This window comes from Lissotriton helveticus, chromosome 1_1 (assembly GCF_964261635.1).
Source record: "Lissotriton helveticus chromosome 1_1, aLisHel1.1, whole genome shotgun sequence".
Taxonomy (NCBI): Eukaryota; Metazoa; Chordata; class Amphibia; order Caudata; family Salamandridae; genus Lissotriton; species Lissotriton helveticus.
The window spans coordinates 257,046,961-257,068,528 of record NC_136057.1 but is presented as its reverse complement, the minus strand read 5'-3'; the positions used below and the strand labels follow the sequence as shown (position 1 = coordinate 257,068,528).

Sequence of the window (21,568 nt, the reverse complement as noted above, 5' to 3'; positions counted from 1 at the left end):
TATGCTCGCCCCGAGGCCTGCAAAGTCGCCGACGGAATATGGCCCCAACGTGTGAATACATCAGGAGGGTGAAAAAGCGAGTTTGAACGTCAATATCACGAGCGGAGTAGAGAAAACTGCGGGCAACAGAGAGCGGGATTGAGCGGCGATTCAAGATGGCGGTCGGCGCGTCTGCCGACTCGTACAAGCCCAGAACTCCGAAGTGAGCAGCGCGGAGACCAGCGACACCATCAGTGCTGAACATGTGGGCTGTGACATGCGGGCTGAGACGAGCACCGGAAAGTATGAATTCAGCGCCGGACTATGATGGCTGGGGTGCGGCTCCTTTAAGCGCCCGGGACGGCACTGATGGCAAAATGGCGGCGTCCATGTAACTTGTGATCGGCAGGCGAGCATTGCGCTTACTATACGACCAACGTGATATGTGGGACTGGGGGAAGGCTGCTCACTGTAACCAACCCTTGGATGTGTAGGCGGCAGTGGCGTTCAGAGCACGCGCGGTGCTTCATGACCCAGGAGGCGATACTTCGCCAGGCGCTATGGCAATGAAAGGGCGCGAAAACGCACGGACTGGTCAATCCTGTATGCAAGCGAAGCCTACGAATTAGGACGATTCGCGGTGGACCCATTGGGAGGATACGGACTTGCAGTGGCTACTGATGCGCCGTGTCGCTCCATTCGTGCACCTGATAAAGCCAACATTGTACTCAGAGTCCAATAATTCGTCTGGGCTGAAGGCTGCTCGCCCTTAAACAAACATCGTGCGGATCAACCATCCGGTTGGGTACCGCAGTGGTGCCCCCCCCCCCCCGGCCCCATTACGAGATAACGCTTGGCACGCCACCAGACAGCTCAAATCACGCCTCGGTTGGACGCCGGGAGCGGCGGCGCTGGGGACCCTGCTTTGCACGCGGCGCACATAGTTACATATCGCTTGGCAGCAACGACGGCGGCATGAACCAGGGTCACCAGGTCCTCGCTTCAGGCTGTGGAGCCAAGACCACAGCTGCCAGTGAAGATGGTTAAGCAAGACAAACAGCAGCAAAAGATTTCATTTGAAAGCAAAAAAGCACCTAAACCCACGGAGCAGATGGCGGACGGCGAGGTGTCGACCGACCTGGCGACGAATAACAATATGGAGAAGATACTGCTTTCCATTCAGGCGTACTTACAAGACATTAACGGCAAATTGGACAACTTGACATGCAGGATGGACGGTATGTCTGACAAACTGGAAAAACATGGCGAGAGGTTGGAAATGGCCGAAACCCGGATATCAACAGTAGAAGATGAGTCGCGCGCCACGACCAACAAATTCGCCGGCATGGAACGCGTGTTGGAGGTGATAAGGCGAAGGAGGAGGAATTGGAAGCGCGTTCTAGACGCAATAATGTGCGTATCACGGGCCTCCCGGAAACAACAAACATCGGTCGCATGGAGGTATACGTAGAACAGTTGTGCAAAGATCTCTTCGGTGCAGACGCGCTATCTCCGATCTTCATAGTTGAGAGGGCTCACAGATCCCTAGCGCCTCGTCCACCGCCGGGAGCTCCACCACGGCCCATAGTGGCGAGAATTCTTAATTATCGTGACAGGGACACCATCTTGAGGCTCGCACGTGAGAAGGGAAAGATCACCCATCAAGGTAACACTTTAGAATTCTACCCGGACCACACTGTAGCGGTACAGCAAGCAAGAAAAGAATTTGCGTCTGTGAAGGCCAAGCTGCGAGATCTCAACATCAGTTACTCCATGTTATATCCGGCCAGATTACGTGTGTCTTGGGAAGGTAAAGGTGTACTGTTGTCGACTCCTAAGGCCGCGCAAGAATTTGTGAAAAAGGTGATGAAGCAGAATAAACTTAATGTACGAGTGGAACAGCAACCGGATTCGGATTGAGGGTGATGGTACAGATGGGCAGTACTCCCTCGATAACTGTGGGAAGGCGATCTCTGATAATTTGTGGTTTGATGTTCCCAATAACTGGCACGAACATGTTTATGGCGTGCGGACCCCGGGTTGCATCGACTGCCAATTTCCGCGGCCCGCACTAACTGTTTCAAAGGCCTGTCAGATATGCAAACTGTTGCTTTGGGTGTAAACGTCGAAGGCCACTGGGCGTGACAGGACTAGAGACTGGCCCACTGTGTGACCATGAGAACTGTATCATTGCTAGGCGTTGTTATGCATTAATCCTAGCCTCCAGAGGGCCCTTTATCGCTATGGGTTGCACATCACTGGCATATCTGCATTACGTCCCTAACTTACTTCTGTTGTAATGAGGAAATGCCTTGCTGGCTGATTGCACAATGCAGTGTGTATGGATTCTGATCGTGATTGTAAGTTGTTGCTAGCTTGGACTCAATGGCCTTATCGATGACTCAGGAAGGTAGAGGTACAGGTAGAACACATTTAAATTTCCTCACGTGGAATATCAGAGGCTTTACACAACCAAAGAAAATAAGACAGGTGTTTGCCTACCTAAATAGATGGGACATAGATGTGGCTGTGCTGCAAGAGACACACATCGCACCTAACACACATCAGCACATAGGCAAACGCTGGGCGGAGTCGGCTTACACTGCTACTTACTCCTCTTATTCGAGAGGGGTGATCACACTGATCCGAAGGGGCGTGAACTTCACAGTACACCGGGTGATACAGGATACCAATGGGAGATATGTTATTGTGTCCGGCACATTACGTGGGCAACGACTAACGCTCCTTAATGTGTACAGCCCGAATGTGGATGCACCCGAATTCTTTCAAGAAGTGAGGGGGCATTTACAGACACTCACAAACACACACATCATATGCAGGGGTGACTGGAATGTGGCTATGGTGGATGGTGTAGACCGTTCCTTGCACTCCTCGGAACAGCACAAGCAGGCAAGGACGAAACTCGTTCATATGCTGACGGACCTGTCGTTAACAGATCTTTGGAGACACAGACACCCTGACACACCGGGGGCCACACACATTTCAGCGATCCACAATAGTTGGTCACGTTTGGACTGCTGGCTGGGCACGGATAGCATTACTTTGTGGGCACAGGACTTGCGCGTCCTACCTAGAACACTGTCAGACCATAACCCTGTATTGTTAAAACTCACGATACCGAATTACGCACCACCCCCGTTTCACTGGAGGTTCAACTCACGTGCTCTAGCTGACAATGTTTACGCTGACACCATCAATAAAGCGATTAAGGAATATTTTCAGATAAATGCACCAGTGGTGGAGGATCCAGGGCTGTTATGGGAGGCATTTAAGGCCACAATACGGGGCGTGTGCATGAGCACCACAATAGGCATATTAAAGGACATTAGGCAACAGATAAAGCGCTGCGAGACACGCATGAAGGAGCTAGAAATTGCCTTTGAGACCACTCACGATGTCACCCTACTGGGGGAACTGCGTCTAATACACACAGAACATCAAACATTTGTTGACGATGAAATAAAGTATATAGATCGGAAACACACGGCTAGATCTTTCGGTGAGGGCGGTAGACCTGGCGGCATACTGGCAACCAAAATATGCAAGGGCAAGGGACACACGGCTATACTGCGCATCAAGTCTGGGGATGGTACATTACAGACACAAGCCACAGACATTCTGAATAGCTTTGTTGACACTTACGGGGCACTATACAAATCACAACCGACAGCGTCGGCGGAGGAGATTTTTAGCTATTTGGAGGATGTGGCAATAGGTTGGCTATCGGACGGCCAGAGGGAATATTTGGCGTTACCCATTACGGTAGAGGAAGTGACTGACGTGATCAAATCACTTTCGAACAGGAAGGCACCTGGCCCCGATGGGTACACAAATGAATTTTATAAACAATACGTGGATGTGCTTGCGCCTTATATGGTAGAAATGTACGGTGCAGCTTTCGACCGGGCAGAATTACCCCCCACACTTCGAGAAGCTGTGATAATCGCCCTTTTAAAACCCTCCAAAGACCCGGAATTGTGCGACTCTTACAGACCGCTATCGCTTATCAATGCTGATTCCAAAATACTCGCGAAATTACTGGCAGTTCGGCTGACTCCACTGATGACGAAATTGGTCCTCCCGGACCAGGCAGGGTTTATACCTACGCGGGCAACATCCCATAACACTAGGTCACTGTTTGCCCTCTCGCACTATCTTCAGCCTTCCACGAAGGCAGTGGCAGTCATGCTCGATGCCGCCAAGGCTTTCGTTTCTATTGAATGGAGCCATCTGATTGCTATTCTGCAGAGAATGGGCTTCGTTGATATACACCAATCCGTGCGCCCGTGTTCGAGTGAATGGTTACGTCTCTGACATCTTTAATATAGAGCGAGGTACCAGGCAAGGGTGCCCGCTTTCACCCTTGCTCTTCGCGCTAGCACTTGAGCCATTGGCCTGCCTGATCAGACAGAAATACAAATCGTCGGCCCTGCAGTTCCCTTCCAGACCACTTCATGTCTAGCTATACGCAGACGATATGATATGTTGTTATACGTTCGCGATCCCAACACACATTTAAATCGGCTGCTGCGAGAGTATATCAAATTCGGGGGACACTCGGGATTGGCCATAAACTGGTCCAAATCATCCATTATCCCGCTAACAGATACGACGACTCCCTTTGACACTGAATATCCACTAGAATGGCAGAGGGATCCCATACGGTATCTGGGTGTGATGTATCATAGAGACCCTGAGGTGGTTATCAGGTCGAACTATGGGCCAGCAATCTCCAAATTGGAAGACAAAGTACAGCGCTGGATACAATTGCCACTATCTTTGGCGGATCGCATAGCGATCGTGAAAATGAATGTGTTACCTAAGCTATTATACCTTTTTAATAACATCCCTATCACACCCCCTAGAGAGGTTTTCCGCCGCATAAAATAACTCGTACTAAAGCTCATATGGGCAGGCAAACAGGCTCGCGTGGATATTCAAACGCTAACTCTTCCATATATCCAGGGAGGTTTCGGGGTGCCGTACTTTCTATTGTATTACTTATGTGCCCAGGCACAACATGCTGCTTATTGGTACCACGAGTTACCGTACGTCACTCATACTGCCATCGAGGAAGGGGACGCGAAACCAATCCCATTGACAGCAGTCCTGTCTCATGTCAGACGACCCCTTCATGCTCAAGACATCAACACTATCGACACCACAGTCAAGGCCTGGTGGAAACTGGGGCAACTGGCACATAAGATCCCGCTTTATGCACCTGCAATGCCATTACATCACCATCAGGCGTTGTGGGTCACAGGGGAAAAAGTGGGCATGTCACTATTGCAACGAGCGGGCATAGAAAGAATGGGTGACCTGTTTCATGAGGGCACATTTCTAGACATTGAGGACCTAACATATATTCAAAACAAGTGGCCCATGTTCCACTTCACGCACTACAGATTGAAACGCGCACTGAAAGAACTGTATCCTACATTCCCCAACAAACCAGATAGTCTAGACACGCTACAGCTGCTCATTGAAACCCAAGACTTATCACACCTAGTATCGAGACTATACTCCACAGCACAGGCTGAGATACCACACACCACTGAGAAGGCTAAAGCGCGATGGGACATGGTATTAGAAGATTCACTGACAGACCAAGAATGGCAGCAAACTTGCGCATTAACACAAATTCTCACTCCAAATGGCAACCTCAGAATTATCCATTACAAGTTTGTACATCAGGCATACTACACGCCTGCGCGTATGTGTAAATATGGCCTACAAGAAGAAGACAGGTGTAAGAGATGTGGGGTGGAGGGTGCAGATTTCGCACACTTGGCTTGGTCCTGCCTAAAGGTCCAAGACTACTGGGCGGAGGTAACCACAACACTCTCTACTATGATAGGGGTAGAGGTAGAATGCACAATACGGTCCTGCCTGCTAGGGATTGTACCACATCTTAAAGCCACCAAACGAAAATTTTGTGTGATTTCCCTACTGTTGGCCAAAAGACAGATTGCACAATGCTGGCACAGTAGGAAAGTGCCAAAAGCATCCAGATGGCTACACGACATGTCCAGCTGTAGAGATAAGCTGTTAACATACAAGGAAGAGCTACCGGCGAAATCTAGGCCCAAGAACTTTTGGGACTACTTCACGGATTATATGGGTACACTGGATGTGGACGCGGGTGAGTGATCCATATACACGAGCTACAATGTAAGGGTCGATGTGGTGATGGTTGTGTACCGTACTGCCCCGTTGGATTGAACACGTCATGTATCATACAGATTACACTGTTGTGACAGCTGGATTGTAATGGTCTCATTTTCAGGTTTCTAAGTTATTGTTTTCAGTTTCCCATTGGACAACTACAAAAAATAGACCATAAAACTGTAAGACCTCATGTAATGCATTACGCCGCTGGACCTAGAGTTGTCGGCTGAAGGGCTGTGTAACTCCTTCATTTGCCTGTCCTATTTCTTACCTCGCAGCCGGCCCCAGGGTTGTAGGCTTGTCAAATGACAATAAAGATCTTGCAAAAAAAAAAACACAAAAAAAAAAAGAACACCCCAGCAGTAGATTGCAATTACTTCCAAGCAAATATTTTTGCGTGTGCAGTTTTGTGGGCAAACCTTTGAAAGTTGGTCAACAGCCACACGTTTGCTAGTCATTTGAAATTGAATGTTACTGCAGGATGTCCCTTGTCCGGAGGGACGTGGGGGGTGTTCGAAAGGATTAAACACATAGTGCCTTCAGCGTACTCTATGCGGTGCCCAGTTATGTGTGCATGTCAGGCGTAAGGGCAAACACGTTTCAAAACACAGCACATCCCAGGGAAGCCGTTTTGGTTTCTTGAGTTAAAAATAAAGTGACGCCAACAGAGGACGTGAGGTCGACAGCGGCTGGAAGCCCCCACAAGCGGGTTGAAATAAGGAGCCAGGGACCAGTAGGACGTGCGGGAGGATCGCAACCCTCCCGCAGTTGCTCTTGTCCTGCTCGATTTGAGCGCAGCCTTCGACACCATCTCCCATAGCAGACTGCTTGCCAGGCTGCGTGTGGATGGTGTCGGAGGTACTGCGCTGGAATGGATTAGATCATATTTGAGCAGCAGGACGTTTCAAATCTCGTCCTCACAGGCCCAGTCGGATGTCTTTCTGTCACCCCATGGCGTGCCCCAGGGCTCAATTTTAAGTCCGCTGTTTTTTAATCTTTATCTCCGCCCCCTTGCTGATTTAGCAGAACGGGTAGGTCTTGAACTCATGACCTATGCGGACGATTCACAGATCATTTTTTCCCTTACCAACTCAGAGTCTTCATCCCCGTCTGTACTGAAATTAGGTCTTCAGGAAGTCTTCAGCTGGATGTCAGCTAACCAGCTGAAGCTAAACGGGGAGAAGACGGAGATTCTTCTCCTAGGGAAAAATCGTGATCTGTGGCAGGACTTTCATTGGCCGCCCTCTTTAGGCACTTTCCCTATACCAGCAACCCAGGTTAGAAACCTTGGGGTGTGCATCGATGACTCTTTATCGATGAAGCAGCAGGCTAATAAAGTGGCTGGGATCTGCTTCACGATCCTCAAATGGTTGCGGAAGATTATCTGGATGCTGCCCGTGGATACCCAGAAGACCGTAGTCAATGCACTAATTACATCTAGGCTTGACTACGGTAACATCTTATACCTGGGTTCCAATTTGGCAGTAATTAGACGGCTACAGCTGGTCCAGAACTCCGCAGCCAGGCTGTTATGTAAGATCCCAAGGACAGCGAGGATCTCGAAGCACCTCAGAGATCTTCATTGGCTGAAGGTGGAGAATAGGATCAGGTTTAAAGCCTTGACCTATATGTTTAAGATCAGGGCAGGAACTGCCCCTAAATACCTGCAAAAATTGGCCAGGCCCCATGTCCCTGTACGAAATCTCCGTTCTCTTAGTGGAGCAACTTTCGTGGTCCCTAGATTCAAACTGGCCCGAATGGGGGGGAAATCTTTCTCCTATATGGGACCAGTTCTTTGGAACTCCCTCCCTTTAGCCCTTCGCAAAGACGACAATTTCGCCAGTTTTAAGAAAAATGTCAAGACATGGCTGTTTAATAAATAATTGTGGTCATTGACAGCTGTTTGCCTTTTGTGTTTGATCTCTGAGCCCTGGCGCCGGGAAACCCTTTGTGGGTATCTGTGCGCATTACAAATGCAAAAAAATAAATAAATAAATAAATAAACCCTAGAGTCAGGCAGGCTGTCCGATTACTGGCGTTGGTGTGGATGATGCCTGGGTGCCAAGAGAACGCTACGAGAACTACTGTCAGATTGATGATTCCACAGACGGCTTGAAGCAAGTCATGTCCGGCGGATGTGTCAGGAGGACTGGAATCTCGTATGGAATGCTGGCAGAGGAGAGCTGTGAATAACGCTATACCATGCGCTAGGACATCACTTAGCTGCTGCAGTTGGGATAAAATGGTTTGGGGGTTGCAATCTGAGACAGTCACTCACAGGAAACCCGCATAGAGGTAAACACGCGAGGCAGGAGGAGGAGAGCATGAGTCCGAAAGAGAAAGGCAGTCAGAAACGAAGAATCGGAGGGCGAAGGGCGGGTATACGAGGCAAGAGGCAGGCAACAGGAAAGACAAGCCCAGAAGATGTGTGCGCTTGCGGGCTCTAAAACGAAAATAACAAACAAAAAAACAGTAGGCGTAAGGGCGGATTTGAAAACTAATGGGGGGCAAGGGGGGACTTAGTGTGGGATACAGAAAAGAAAGATTGTCCGCAAGACAGCTTCTTAAAGTCGAATTGTGCATTTGGCGGATATGAGCAGCGCAGCCGAGCAGTGAACATCCGGACCAGGCCTGATGATTGGGCGTCTGGGAGGCCACTGACAAACGGAGCTCCGATTGTGCAAACCTCAGCTATATCACCTCAGGCTCAAATGGATGGACGGGCGCACTGCTGACGCTTCCTAGCCGACCGTGGGGATTGTTTTGCAGTGAGGGGCAGGCCACAGGGCAGCATGAGCAAGACTGCAAGCGAGAAAAAAAAAGCATTGGCCATGCAGCCGTGAAAGTGACGAGGCCGTTAAAGTGAAATTGATCGCGCGCTGTAAAGGTGGCGCAAGCGATGCGCTTAATGAGCCATGATGGAAAGCCAGATGGCGCCTGTGCGCGTAACCGCGCGCATAACAGCAAGCTTTAGGCCACAAGCAAAAGCGCGTGGTAGGATTTTTTAAAGCTCACTTACGAAATGTCTCGCCAGACCACAGCATGCGCTGGCTCAGGCGAGACCTAAAAAGGAAACGGACTGGAGAGGAAGGAGCAGGTCATAACAGGATTAGGAAGAGAAGGATTCCTCGGAACATGCCTTGGGTCAGTCAGGGAGGTAGTGGGTTGCGTGCTCCTTCTGCGATCTGTGTGCAACCTCCAGGCGCTGGGCCTGGATATGAAGGGGACTATCCCTTGACCTTTCCTGCAGGTAGGGGGGCGGTGGGAGAAAAACCCAGGACGGACAGTGCCATCAAGTCTAATGCAGCCGTGAAGCAAGTGAAGAGGCGCAATGTCACCTCTACTGCGCACGCGCATCACTTACTTGACTGTTTAATTCTAGAGGGGGCGGTCTTCAAAAAAGTAAGCTGGCAGTCTTGCGGGTGGGGCAATTTGCCTCATGAGGGAGTGAGGGAGATTCTCTGGTGATAGGAGGAATGCAGACTTGGAATGCCAGGCCCACGGGGCAATGAGAGGGAAAGTAGATTCACGGGGGCTGGCGGGAAAGGCAGGCTGGGGGTGGAAGGTGAAGGCGAGCTCACAGGTGTATGTGATGGGGAAGGCATGCTCAGTGAAAGGGAAGGCAGCCTCCGGGAGGGGACAGGGGGTGGGGGGTGGAAGACAGACTTGGTGGGGGGGGAAGGCAACCATGGGGGGGCGAAGTAAAGTACGGAAGGTGGGTAGGCAGGCATGTGCAGGGAAGGGAGGCAAGTTCGTGCAGGCAAGGGCAGGGCATCTTGGGGAGAGAGACTCTCGAGCAGAAGGCACAATTATTAGGGGGGCGGTAGTCTCAGAGGCAAGGGCCGTTTCAGAATGTGATCCTCAAGGGCATGGTCCCTATGGGAGTAGTCACTATCGATGCTGCACAGTTTTGGTGCATGGTGAGCAGTGGCTGGTCTGGGAAGCAGGGTTGTGGTGACAGGAGGTCATCCTCACCCTCCAGCGAACAGGTGCAGTAAGGTATGCCGGCTCATGGTTCCTCTTAGCTCTTTCACATGGCTGTCCATAGGTCGTGCTCCTTTGAATGCTTGATCCTCGCTTCTTTAGGTCAACGCTACCTCTTCTTGACGTTATCCATCAGTGTGGAACTGGGGGAGAGGAATGGCTTCTGACGCCAGAGGAGGTGTGCGCGTGGGGGGTCTTTCTCGAACCCGATTTACGTCCAGACCCAACTGGGCATGTTGAGCTGATTAACGCTCCTAAAAAAAAAAAATAAAAAAAAAAATAAAAAAATCGATATTCTATTCCCAGGTATCTCTATGTGGAACACTTGTATTTTAATCCTGAAGAAGGTGCTGGCTCTTTATCTCCAAGCACACGAAACGCGTCGATGCAATTCCTGAGTTAAACTGCATTACGTTTTTCAAACAACCACTCCTATTGCGAGTCTATACGAATTGTGCAGTGTGATTGTGTTTTGGACTAATGCAGTTCTCTCATTGCTATAGGAATTATTTTCCTTTTTATTTATGTTTCCCACTGTATGTGTCTAACTCATTAATGACGATTATTGTATTGAGTACTTTTAATGTGTAATGGTTTTTATTGAAATAAATTGTATACTTTTTAATGCACTTTTTATTGTCATTATCTTTATATGTTCACTCTTTTGCTCCACTCCTTGATTTAAATCGAATGTTGTGTTGTTACACATTTATGCTTTGATACTGTTTACCAGCAAAGGATACTAGTGTAAGCCTATCCAAAGGGGACTTTCTATGTTGACTAAAAGGTGACTCTAAGAAGCAAGATTCTAAAACCTCAGATAAGTGTGGGGAGAAATGTAAAGATCAGAAGTCTTTACAATGGCCCCAAAAGTCTTCATCTGGGGTGGAGGGGGGGGAGTCACAATCCAACAAGGGTAAAGGCAAGAATAACCTTTGGTGTTATATCTGTAAACAGAAAACCCATTGGACAAAGTATGCTGATTGTCCAAGGGCCAAGGAATCTACTCCAGCTACCACTGCCCCTAAAGCAACTGTTAGCCTACTTCAGTTCAAAGTGGTGGTACACAGAATAAAGGTGTGGTAGGGTTAACCCTAGGATCCGAGTTGGATTCTGGCCTAGTCAGGCTGTGTTGGTCTGTGATGGGGGCATGGATATTGGCTCCTTATTTGTCAGTCCCAGTAATCTGGGCAAATACAGGCAGCAGCCTTTGATCAATGGTACGGAGGTCATGGCATTCAGGGACACAGGTGCAAGTGTCACAATTGTGACAAAAGATCTTGTGGGCCCTGAACAGATCATACTTGGTGAGATGTACCAAGTGACCAATGCAATCAATGTCAGGACAGACCATTCCTTGGCATTTGTGAATTTCACCTGGGGAAGGGTAATTGGCCCTAAGAAGGTTGTGTTAAGTGCAGACCTCCCTGTAGAATGCTTATTGGGCAATGATTTGGAAACTTCAGCTTGGACTGAGGTGGAACTCAGGACACATGCAGAAATGCTGGGCATCCCTGCAGATGTGTTTCCCATGACTAGATCACAGGCAAAAATGTATTCCACTTAACAGGCCCTGGATCCTGGAATAATGGACCACGTGCCTTCCAAGAGAAGGAGCAGTAGGGGTAAGGCGGTGTCTTCCCTCCTGCCTCAGAATGCAGATCAGTCTCTTGAGGGAAATGATCTTAGTCCTTAAGAAGGTACTGTCTCAGAGGAACTTGCACCTGATCAGCTTGAGTTCTTGGGGACAGAGGGCCCTTCCAGGGCAGATCTGAGCCAGGAGCAGCTGAGCTGCCCCTCCCTTGAACCCCTCAGACAGCAAGCTGCTGCTGAGGCTGCTGGGAGTGCCAGTGGGTCCCAGAGGATCTACTGGGATGATGTACTCTTATACTTAGATTGTAGCGACTCCAAACCAGGTGCTAACAGGAGGTTGGTTATACCTATGAAGTTTAGGGGCTTCCTATTGACACTGGCACATGATATCCCATTAGCAGGACACTTAGGCAAAATAACAAGACATGGGACAGACTTGTTCCACACTTTCATTGGCCACATATGTCAGAGGACACAAAGGAGTTTTGACGCTCCTATACCACTTGTCAAGCCAGTGGTAAGGCAGGTGCTACTACAAAGGCCCCCCTGATACCACTACCTGTGATGGGGGTCCCCTTTGAGAGGGTTGGGATTGACTTTGTTGGTCACCATGGATCCTCAAACAGCATCTGGGCACAGATTCATACTAGTGGTGGTGGACCATGGAACTAGAAATCCAGAGGCAATTCCACTTAGGACTACCACAGCTCCTGTTGTTGCTAGAGCTCTCCTGGAAATATTTTTCAGAGTGGCTTTTCCTAAGGAGGTAGTAGCAGACAGAGATGCAAACTTTATGTCTGGTTACTTGACTGCTATGTGGAAGGAGTGTGGAGTAAATTACAATTTGACCACCCCGTATCACCCACAATGCAATGAGTTAGTTCAGAGATTCAACAAAACCCTCAAGGGCATGATTAAAGGTCTCCATGGAAAGCTCAGGCATAGATAGGACATACTTTTGCCCTGCCTTCTCTTTGCCTACAGAGAGGTTCCTCAGAATGGGGTTGGCTACAGCCCTTTTGACTTTCTGTTTGGACATCTAATTTGGGGTCCTTTATGTCACTGAAGGAGGCATGGGAGTTACCTCTAAAACCCGCTAAAGTACGAGTTACTTACCGTCGGTAACGATGTATCTGGTAGAGATTAGTCTAGCAGCAGGTTCCTTCACGTAGAACTATCTCCAGGCGTGAGACTGGAACCAGAAAACGTTTTGCCACAGCATCCCTGCGCGCCAGGGTTGCGGCGACACCTCTCGACTCCGCCCAGGCGTCGTCCGCATACATGATGTCAGCGAGAACACATAAGACCCACCCTGGCACGCCTACGTCAATTTTCTTCGGAGAGCTTTTCCGCACCACAACGCGGAGCAACCAGACAAAAAACTGTGGGAGCATGGGAACAGTGTGAGAAAGAGTAGAAAAAAGAGAAAGGAGACAAACGACACCGTAAGGAACAGTGTAACACCGCAGTGTCCAAAGGCAGGGGAAGAAGAAAGAACAGAGCAGAGCCATGAGCAGCCACCCTGCCAGTACATAGACAGCCTTCCCCCTGAAACAAGGAACAAGCTTAAAAGCCATGATACAGGTAACAGGCCCACCACCCCCATCCAGAAACAAGGAAGGGGAGCCTGTCCCAAGACGGACAGTAACACAAACCTCCAAGCCACCCCGGCATAGCAGGCAACCATCCCCCAAGGAACCAGGACAAGGCATGGTCAGATGCCCCCTATTCAGAGGTTAGCATAAGGGCCAGGATCCTCAGCAGCAAGAGGAAGGGAGGGGAGGACAGAGATCGAAGGCAAACCCCCCCCCCCCCAAACCTGGAGTAGCCAGAGTAGCGGGGCACAGAAGAACCGTAACCCCATCCTCCAAGGAACCAAGAGGAGGAATGAACCGCAAAAAGACAGAGCCACTCGTCAAGTGCAAAGAATGCACTCACAGGAGACACAGCCCCCCACCAGGAGGCGAGTACCGAAGATTAAACCAAGGGTCCTCGCAGAACGGGGAGGAAGGGCAGGCCGTGAAGGAATCTGCGGCTAGAATCATCTCTACCAGACACATCGTTACCGAAGGTAACTCATAAATCTGATAGAGACTACTTCGCCGCAGATTCCTTCACGTAGAAAAGATACCCTAGCAATACCCACGGGGAAGCGGGGTCTGCGAAAGGACCCCTCCAGCCTGGACAGAACAGAATGTCCTACAAGGGACCAGATCTACGGGCCAGAAGTGAAAACTTCATCTCCGCCAGGCAAGAGGAACCCCCACAAGGAGAACACCACCGACCCGAGAGGGTGTAAGAGGAAGAATATGACTGAAGAGGCCCGTACCCTCACAGCAGAAGAACCAAGGACAAGGCTAGAGAGGCCGAAGCACCCCACTCCCTTACAAGGCAACAGAGCTTCCATCCAATGCCAAGAAGAAGCAGCCCAGGGGGCCCAAGGAAAGGAAGGCGAGCCCCCACCAGATGAAAGGCAACAGGCCAGCCAGAACAGCGCCAACAGTCATAAGCTGCCAGAAGCAAGAAGAACAGCCCAGGGCCCAAGAAAAACCGGGCAGCCTACGCTGGACAAGGGAGCACTCAGAATCACCCCAGCCCTCAGGGCAGGGGCAGTAACATGAGAGAATTCCCGGCCACACCACTACGAAGGGCCGCGCACACAAACCTCAAGAAGCAAAAGCAACATACTGAAACGCCATGGAGAACCGGCACCAGAAGGCAACCAGAACTCCCTAGCAGAGCGCAAGCTATAGAACAGCTACCACTACCACACATAGGGAACGTTAAGTCCCAAGACATGGGAACTCTCTTTGGAAGAACTTCCGCAGCAGCGGAAAAAACAAAAGGGCCACGGGGAGAAAAAACACCCCTGCAGAAGGCTTGACAAGCAGCCCAAGCAGAGCAGAAGGCCTAATCTCAGGGGCCAAGTCTGCGCAACAACTCCAGCAAAACACACACACACACAGGCAGCAAGAGGGCCGTCCAGCAGCCAACAATGCCAAAGTCCCAAAGAAGGACTCAATGGCCTGAAAACACACTCCACAGTAGGAACAAGCGGCCTAAGAAGGCCCAGAACCAGCCCAACTGAGGAGGGAAAGGAGGAGGATAAGGCGGAGGAGGATGAGGAGGACGGAGCCCTGCCAGGAACCTTTGGATGGCGGAGTCAGCCGGGGCATGGAACAACAGGCTGCCGTCAAACGGAAGATCGATGAGCCACTCCCGAATATTTTCAGGGAACACGTCGTCCTGAAGCCAAGCATGGCGACGGAGGGCGACTGAGAAAGCCATGGCCCGGCCCAGCACCTCCGAGATGTTCAGAGCGGAGCGGAGAATAAACGTCGCTAGCTCCCAGCCATCCAAAGCATGATGCCGTAAGTCCACCTGGACAGTCTCTTGGGAGGCTGCGGATCCCAGAGACTCAGCCAAGTCCCACAAACAAGAGGAGGCCCTCGCCAATACACACAAGGTGTGAAGGCCCCGCAGGGCAGCGCTGGTCGAGGCGAACATGTTGCGCCCCCAAGAGTCCTGCCAGCGGGCCTCCCGGTATGGCGGAGTCAAAAGTGGCGGCAGGGAGGGAAAGGTGGACTGAAGGCAGAGGGGTGGAGGAAAGGCACGCCGGGTCACGCGGTGCCGAAAGCTGACGCTGCAGAAGGTGCTGAGGCACTAGATCCCCTGAGGCGGGACGCCTCCAGGCCCCCGTCAAGGAAGAAAGGAGCGAACCATCAAAGGGAAGTAATATCTCCCTCCCACCAGAGCCCTGGTGGAGAACCTCCAAGAGATGGTCTGCCGGAAAGTGAGCAACCAGGTCACCCATGCGCAGAATGCCCATAGCCGTGGACACCGCGTGAATAAAAGGTCGGACCGCTTCCGTTGGGCCCCACGGTGGAGAGAGCAGCTCCTCCTTGGGCGACAGCTGCAAACTAAGGCGGCCGTCCCCAAAGCCAAGTGGGACAGGCAAGGGCCATACCTGGAAGTTAGGAGTAACCGAAGACTGAGGGACCTGCCGCTCCTCCGGCAAACACCTCTGCCTCAGAAAGGGCGGGGAGCTGCCCTTTGACGACGCCGGTGAAAAAGATACCACACGGCGACCAGTCTCCGGGGAGGACGACACCAATAAACAGCCTGCCTCCGGAGAAGGAGCGTCCGAAGACGAATCCGCAGCACGACCTCAGCGCGGAGCCGTAGAGTCCACCGCCTGAGTCAGGACTTCGACACCATCGGGCGTCACCGGACAGGGTCCCCCCAAGTCACACCGCGCCAGGGACCGGAGTGGAGCCGGAGCCGTACTGGCCACAGGGTAGCGCCGGAACGATGCGGACTCAACCTCCGCTGAGGCAACCGCCTGCGCAGAGGAACGAGAAGGGCCTGGGGAGTGACATGAAGCCCTCCGCCAGCTGAGGCCCAGAATGTAGCAGAGGTCACCCGGCAGCCCACTGGGCGGCGCCAGGGATGATTCCACCTCTGACTCGCCCTTCGACGAGACAGCCGCCTGTGGGGAGGGACAAGGGGTGCCCACCCAGCCTCGACCCGCAGCAGGACGAGGAGGGTCCACCGAGCCCGGTGGCTCCGCGTGGTCCTGCCGCTGCCGGCGCCATAGCAGCATCAACTCGGCCTTAGACAGGACCACCTTGTCAAAGGACCGAGAGGGGCTCGGGGATGCAACTCAAGCCTCCGCGACCTCCCGCAACACCACAGGGACCCCCGCGGGAGTTTGTGGCGAGGCAGAGGAGCCCTGGTCTGAATGAGGGACCCCCGAGGGCTGCACCCCAACAGTACCACATCCTTCAAGCCTGGATCCGAGCCAGTCTGCGCCGGGGCCAGAGCCGCCTGCTGAGGCAGGCACCTTAATACATCTGACCGGTTTGCATCTCCCAAGCTCCTAAGGACTCCGAAGATTTCTGCAACACAGGAGGTGGGTTCCAGAGCATCTCTGAGGTCGATCTGCTCTCTTAACAATCCTGAGACCAGTAACCCTCGTGGGGACCGTGAAGCCTGAACCCATGTGCACTGTGTACTTTTGCAGCAACATATGGCGATCGCTGAAGCTGTGCTTTGGGCTACGTGTAGTCCTGACCTCAAGCAAAATTTCCACCGGAGATTTCCGGCCTCCACTCCACGAGTGCTCCGTGGACCTGTACTTCGTGATTCAACTCAAGTTCCCTTTGCGATCCCTGGTCCGTGGCCTTTGGGTCCCTGTGAAGCTAAGCTTGATTTCCCTTGGGCTTTCTTGGTTGCTCCAAACATACCCTGACTCCCTATAGCTTGGAGAGTCTCCAGGACCTTGCTGGTCCTCACCGTAACTGGTTTCCTCTGCCCACATAGGTTGCATTTGCCAAGACTTATTGGTGTTCAATCCGGACACTGACCCCTCCGCACTCAACATCCTTCGTGGGACACCTCACCTCTGGACTTTGGTCAGCGTCAAAATCTTCTGGTCCCCGTGGCTGCACAGTCAAGCATCCAATCTTCACACCTGACGCCCCCGACATCGGCGGGAATTCGCCTACCAAGCCCCTGGTCACCCTGAAGTGACCCAGACTCTGTCCCCTCCACTTTCAGGTTCTTCTCACCTTGTACCCAGGCTTATATTCTACCGGACACTTTTTATCTTCCGGGCAGCAGCACGTCTTTGAGTCACGCCATTGAAAACAACTAAGCCACCACTTGACCCCTATGCACCCGGCTCCCCTGGGATAGGTATCACGGGTTCCTCGGTACTCACAAGGGTGCTGACCTTGGAACCTTCTATGTTCCAAAGGGTTTGCTTGAAGTCCTAAAACTGTAATTTTCCAACCGCGACTTTCCCATAGAGTTGTACGGAACACGCGTCTGTGTTCACACACTGCACCCGTCCTCCGTGGGCTCCCTGTGTCACTCCTTTGGGTGGTTCCTCGTGGTCCCAGCGATTCTATGTGCTCTAGGCACTGTGCCTAGTGTAGTTGTTGATATTATACAATTTTTTTCGTATATGGTTCGGTCTCCCCCTGGAGCCCGCTGTGTAGTGTGCTATTTACGGTTGTTTTATTGATTAAGTATTGTGCCTGGTGCTCTAAGCTCAAAAAGAGGTTAGTAGAGAGTGTTTAGTTACAAATACATATATTTTATAGATCTCTTTTGTGGTTCTCCTTTAAGTTGGTTATTCAGGAGGTTCTGGTCTGGTAAAACAGGCTACTTTACATTCCTTCAAGACTTAGCCTGAAGGCTTCTCTTCACAGCTACCACTAGGATAGCTTTCTATAAAGGTTGTCTTTACCCTAATTACCAATAAGGATTGTTTGGACTGGTAAAAGGTGCCCACTTTAATTAGTGGACAGCATATGCCAGGCCAACTTCTCATATTGCCTGTTTAAAAAAAAGAATCAACTACTGGTGGCCATAACCTGAAAACAACAACATTCTCCGCAAGTTTGAGTTTGCTTATAATAACTTTTAAATAAGTTATACAGGGTGTATAAATATGCCATCTAAAACCTGTCACGCTTTCAGTAGTGCTGAAGTAATTACTTTAGAAAAACTTAAGACGATGTTTTGTATTTTTACTAGTATGATAATGGGTTAAAAAACTAGAAACAAATTTTACATTTATTTAATATTACAACACTGAAATGTTGGGAGCGCTGTTGAAAACAATGGAGTGCTCTGGGCTTTTAATGGCCGGCAGAAGCCCGGAGCTCCAACATTCCAATGTTTGTTCTCAGGTATTACTGTAAACAAAAGGCCTCACAGAGCAGAAGGGGATTTCAAAATAGAACAGTCTCTGAGCAGTGGTGGCTTCTCCGCTAAGGCGGAGACTCACCCCACTGAGCAAGTCAAAGAGAAAAAAATAAAATGATAACTCATTGTTATTATGAATTAAATTTTCCCCTTGTTAAGCAGGGTAGGTGTGAGGCTGCTCTGCTCACAGAGCAGAGCGGGAGGAGTGGTTTTCCCACTCCAAGTGTGCAGGACGCTTTAGCCGGCAGTCTTGGGCCGGTCAAACAGTTGTGCACTTTGCATGGTCTCCATGCAAGCTGCATTACAGCCTGCATGGAGAACATGGCCAGCCTCCCATCCTCTGGCTGACAGCTGATACACTGTATTGCAGCATTGTGATTGGCTATGGTGAGGTTGGGAGCTGGGTGCTTCCTGCCCTGGAAGCGGACAAAGAGGGAGAGGAGGCGTCGACAGACAGGTAAGTGTTTATTTCTTCATTCTCTACTCCCTGCACTCCCTACACAGCCTCACGACTTACCCCCCTAGCGCCGTCAAATACTAGCCTTCACTGCTATAGGGGCGGAATGTTCTAATAGCCATAGAGCCCTACATAACTTATTTGAGCATCACTTAATAATAGTTTTGAAGTCACAATTTGCTAAAGAAGAACAGATGTTACTATTACACAATTCCATGGTACCCAATCAGTGTGGTAAAGATTGGTAAGAATGATCACAGGAGTGAAGGGGAGAGCAAAGAGGAGAACTAAGAAAGCATGTCAAGCAGAATGAGGATGAGGGAGATGGGAGAATTAGGCTGAGAGCAGGAACATTATGGGGAACACTTACAATGCGGGAGACTCTAGCACGGATTAGATTCACTTGGTTGATATGTTCCCTGATTACATCCATGTAACGAGAAAAAGGACGTGTAGGATCCTCAGTGTCCCTAGAAGAAAGAAAATGCCAACTCAGAAGGGTCCACAACAATCTATCTTCTGATGCAAGGATGCACTGACAGTCTAATATGGTTCAATACGGCAGAATACGAGCAGAGGGATGGTGGGACAGTGAGACAATAGACAGCAAGAGTGCTTACAGTAACTTTAGGCCCAGTGAGGCAGTTAAATGAATGCAACTATGAAGCAATGTTGGCAGTGTGGTATAGGTCAACCTCTGGAACTCCTCTGGTGAGAGCAGAGGAATCAGCCCAAGCTCTAGCAGAATTAGCATAAATGGAAACTGGAGGGGATCTTCTTGACAAAGCACACATTTTAATTATTTATCTAGCAAAGCACACGAAGAGCTGATCATCCTCTTTATCCTTCCAGGGTGGTTAATGTAGTAAGATGCCTGGTGTTCAGACTATGTAGCCACTCCTTTTTTTTGGTGGAGTGAGGAGGAAGAGCAAAGTAAGATGGAAGAGTAATGGACTGGTTCTTGTGAAAGGCAGACACCATTTTTGTTAGGAAAGATGGGATGAGCCAAAGACCAATTTATTCAGATGAAACACCATAACTGCTTGTCAGATTGAGGGCCTGGGGAATACTAAATGTACGGGTCAAAGTCACTACCACTAAGACAATAGTGGTTAAAGTTTGGGGTTGTGCTCATCCCTTTGGTGGCTTGGCACAGAGCACTCAGGCTTAACTTAGAGGCAATTTGTAAAGTATTTATGCAGCACATCAAACAATAATAAAGTTAAAACACCACACACAAAAACATTCCACACCAATTTAGAAAAATAGAGCAAACTTTAATAACTAAATCAAGACCAAAATAACATAAATCTAATCAGTAGAACCGAAGATATAAAATGTTAAAGATTTGAGTGACCGACCCCACAGCACCTCTCGCCATAAGCACCAAAGACTTCATATACTTAGGCGATCTCAAACTTCAAATTGACGGACCCATGGACTCCAACTCCACGGACTTGCTCGTAAGTCTACAGAACATCGGTCTCTCCCAGCTCATACAGGGCTCTACCCACATCGCCAGTCACACCCTTTAATCCATCTTCTTCTCCATGACAAGTTTAAAGTCAGCCACATCACTCCACCCACATAGACTGACTACTCCTTCGTCCTATTTCCACATAACAGGGCCATCAACCACCCCTACAGAGTTTAGCAACACCCCAAACCGCTGCTGAAAGAAAGTTACACAAACAGAATGGCTCAACGTCCTCCAACTCAAGTACCCAGACCCGACCAACGACCTCATCAACAACAAAAACAACTTCAATAACTGAACACCACCTGTGCCAATACCCTGGCATCCCTGAAAAACACCAAACCCAAAAGATCCAACAAACAAGCTAGCTGGTACAACACTGACCTCAGAGAATCCAAGAGTGTTTGCACAAAAACTTGAAAGGAAATCGAGAAACATCTGAGGAACCACCAGAAGAAACTCCTACAAGGCAGCACTTAGGTGCTATCGCCATCAAGTAAAAGAGACCAAGAAAAAGGCCCTGATTCTAAGAATAGAATCTAGCGCCAACAGCAGCAAGGAACTTTTTGGCACATCAAGGAATTCATCAACCCAGCAACTGCAACCCAAACCATCACTCCTTCACAAGACCTCTTCAACAACGTCTCTGACTTTTTCCACGAAATCACGAACACCTACAGCAACTTCGAATCCCAGCCACCCCAATTGACCTTCCTAACTTGCTAACCTCATCAACTAAAGACTACCAAATTGACAGCATAGAACTCTCTATCCATAGAGGACGCTGCAGCAATAATGAAGACAATCCACTCAGGGACTCCCACAGACCCCTGCCCCGTCATATCTACAACCTGGGAAGAGCCACGATCAACACTGCACTCAGTTCCATCATCAACACCTTCCTCAAGACCGCCACCTTACCAGACAGCTAGAAACATGCCAAAGTCACTGCCCTCCTTAACCCTCGGCCAACCCTGAAGTACTCAACAACCACCAACCTATCTTGTCGCTTGCCTTCCCAAATTGAGAAGACTATCAACAGAAAACTTTACACCACAAACTCCTGGACAACTCACAATCAGAATTCTGAAACAAGCACAGCCCAAAACAGCCCTCATCACTGCAAGAGACATCATATACACTAACCTTGCCTGTGGACAGACCACCTCCCTTAT

The 21,568-nt window shown here is 50.0% G+C and overlaps 1 protein-coding gene across 3 annotated transcripts in view; it reads right to left on the bottom strand.

The window, feature by feature from the left end:
* The window catches only part of PNLDC1 (PARN like ribonuclease domain containing exonuclease 1), a 458,177-nt gene that overhangs the window by 92,503 nt on the left and 344,106 nt on the right, over nucleotides 1–21,568 (bottom strand). For all 3 annotated transcript variants that reach the window (XR_013598671.1, XM_078653131.1, XM_078653121.1), the window contains exon 16: nucleotides 19,287–19,386. Coding sequence is in view for 2 of the 3 variants with exons in the window: in XM_078653131.1 (XP_078509257.1) it covers nucleotides 19,287–19,386 (100 nt within the window). In the remaining variant the exon portion in view is untranslated. The remainder of the gene's footprint in view (nucleotides 1–19,286; nucleotides 19,387–21,568) is intronic.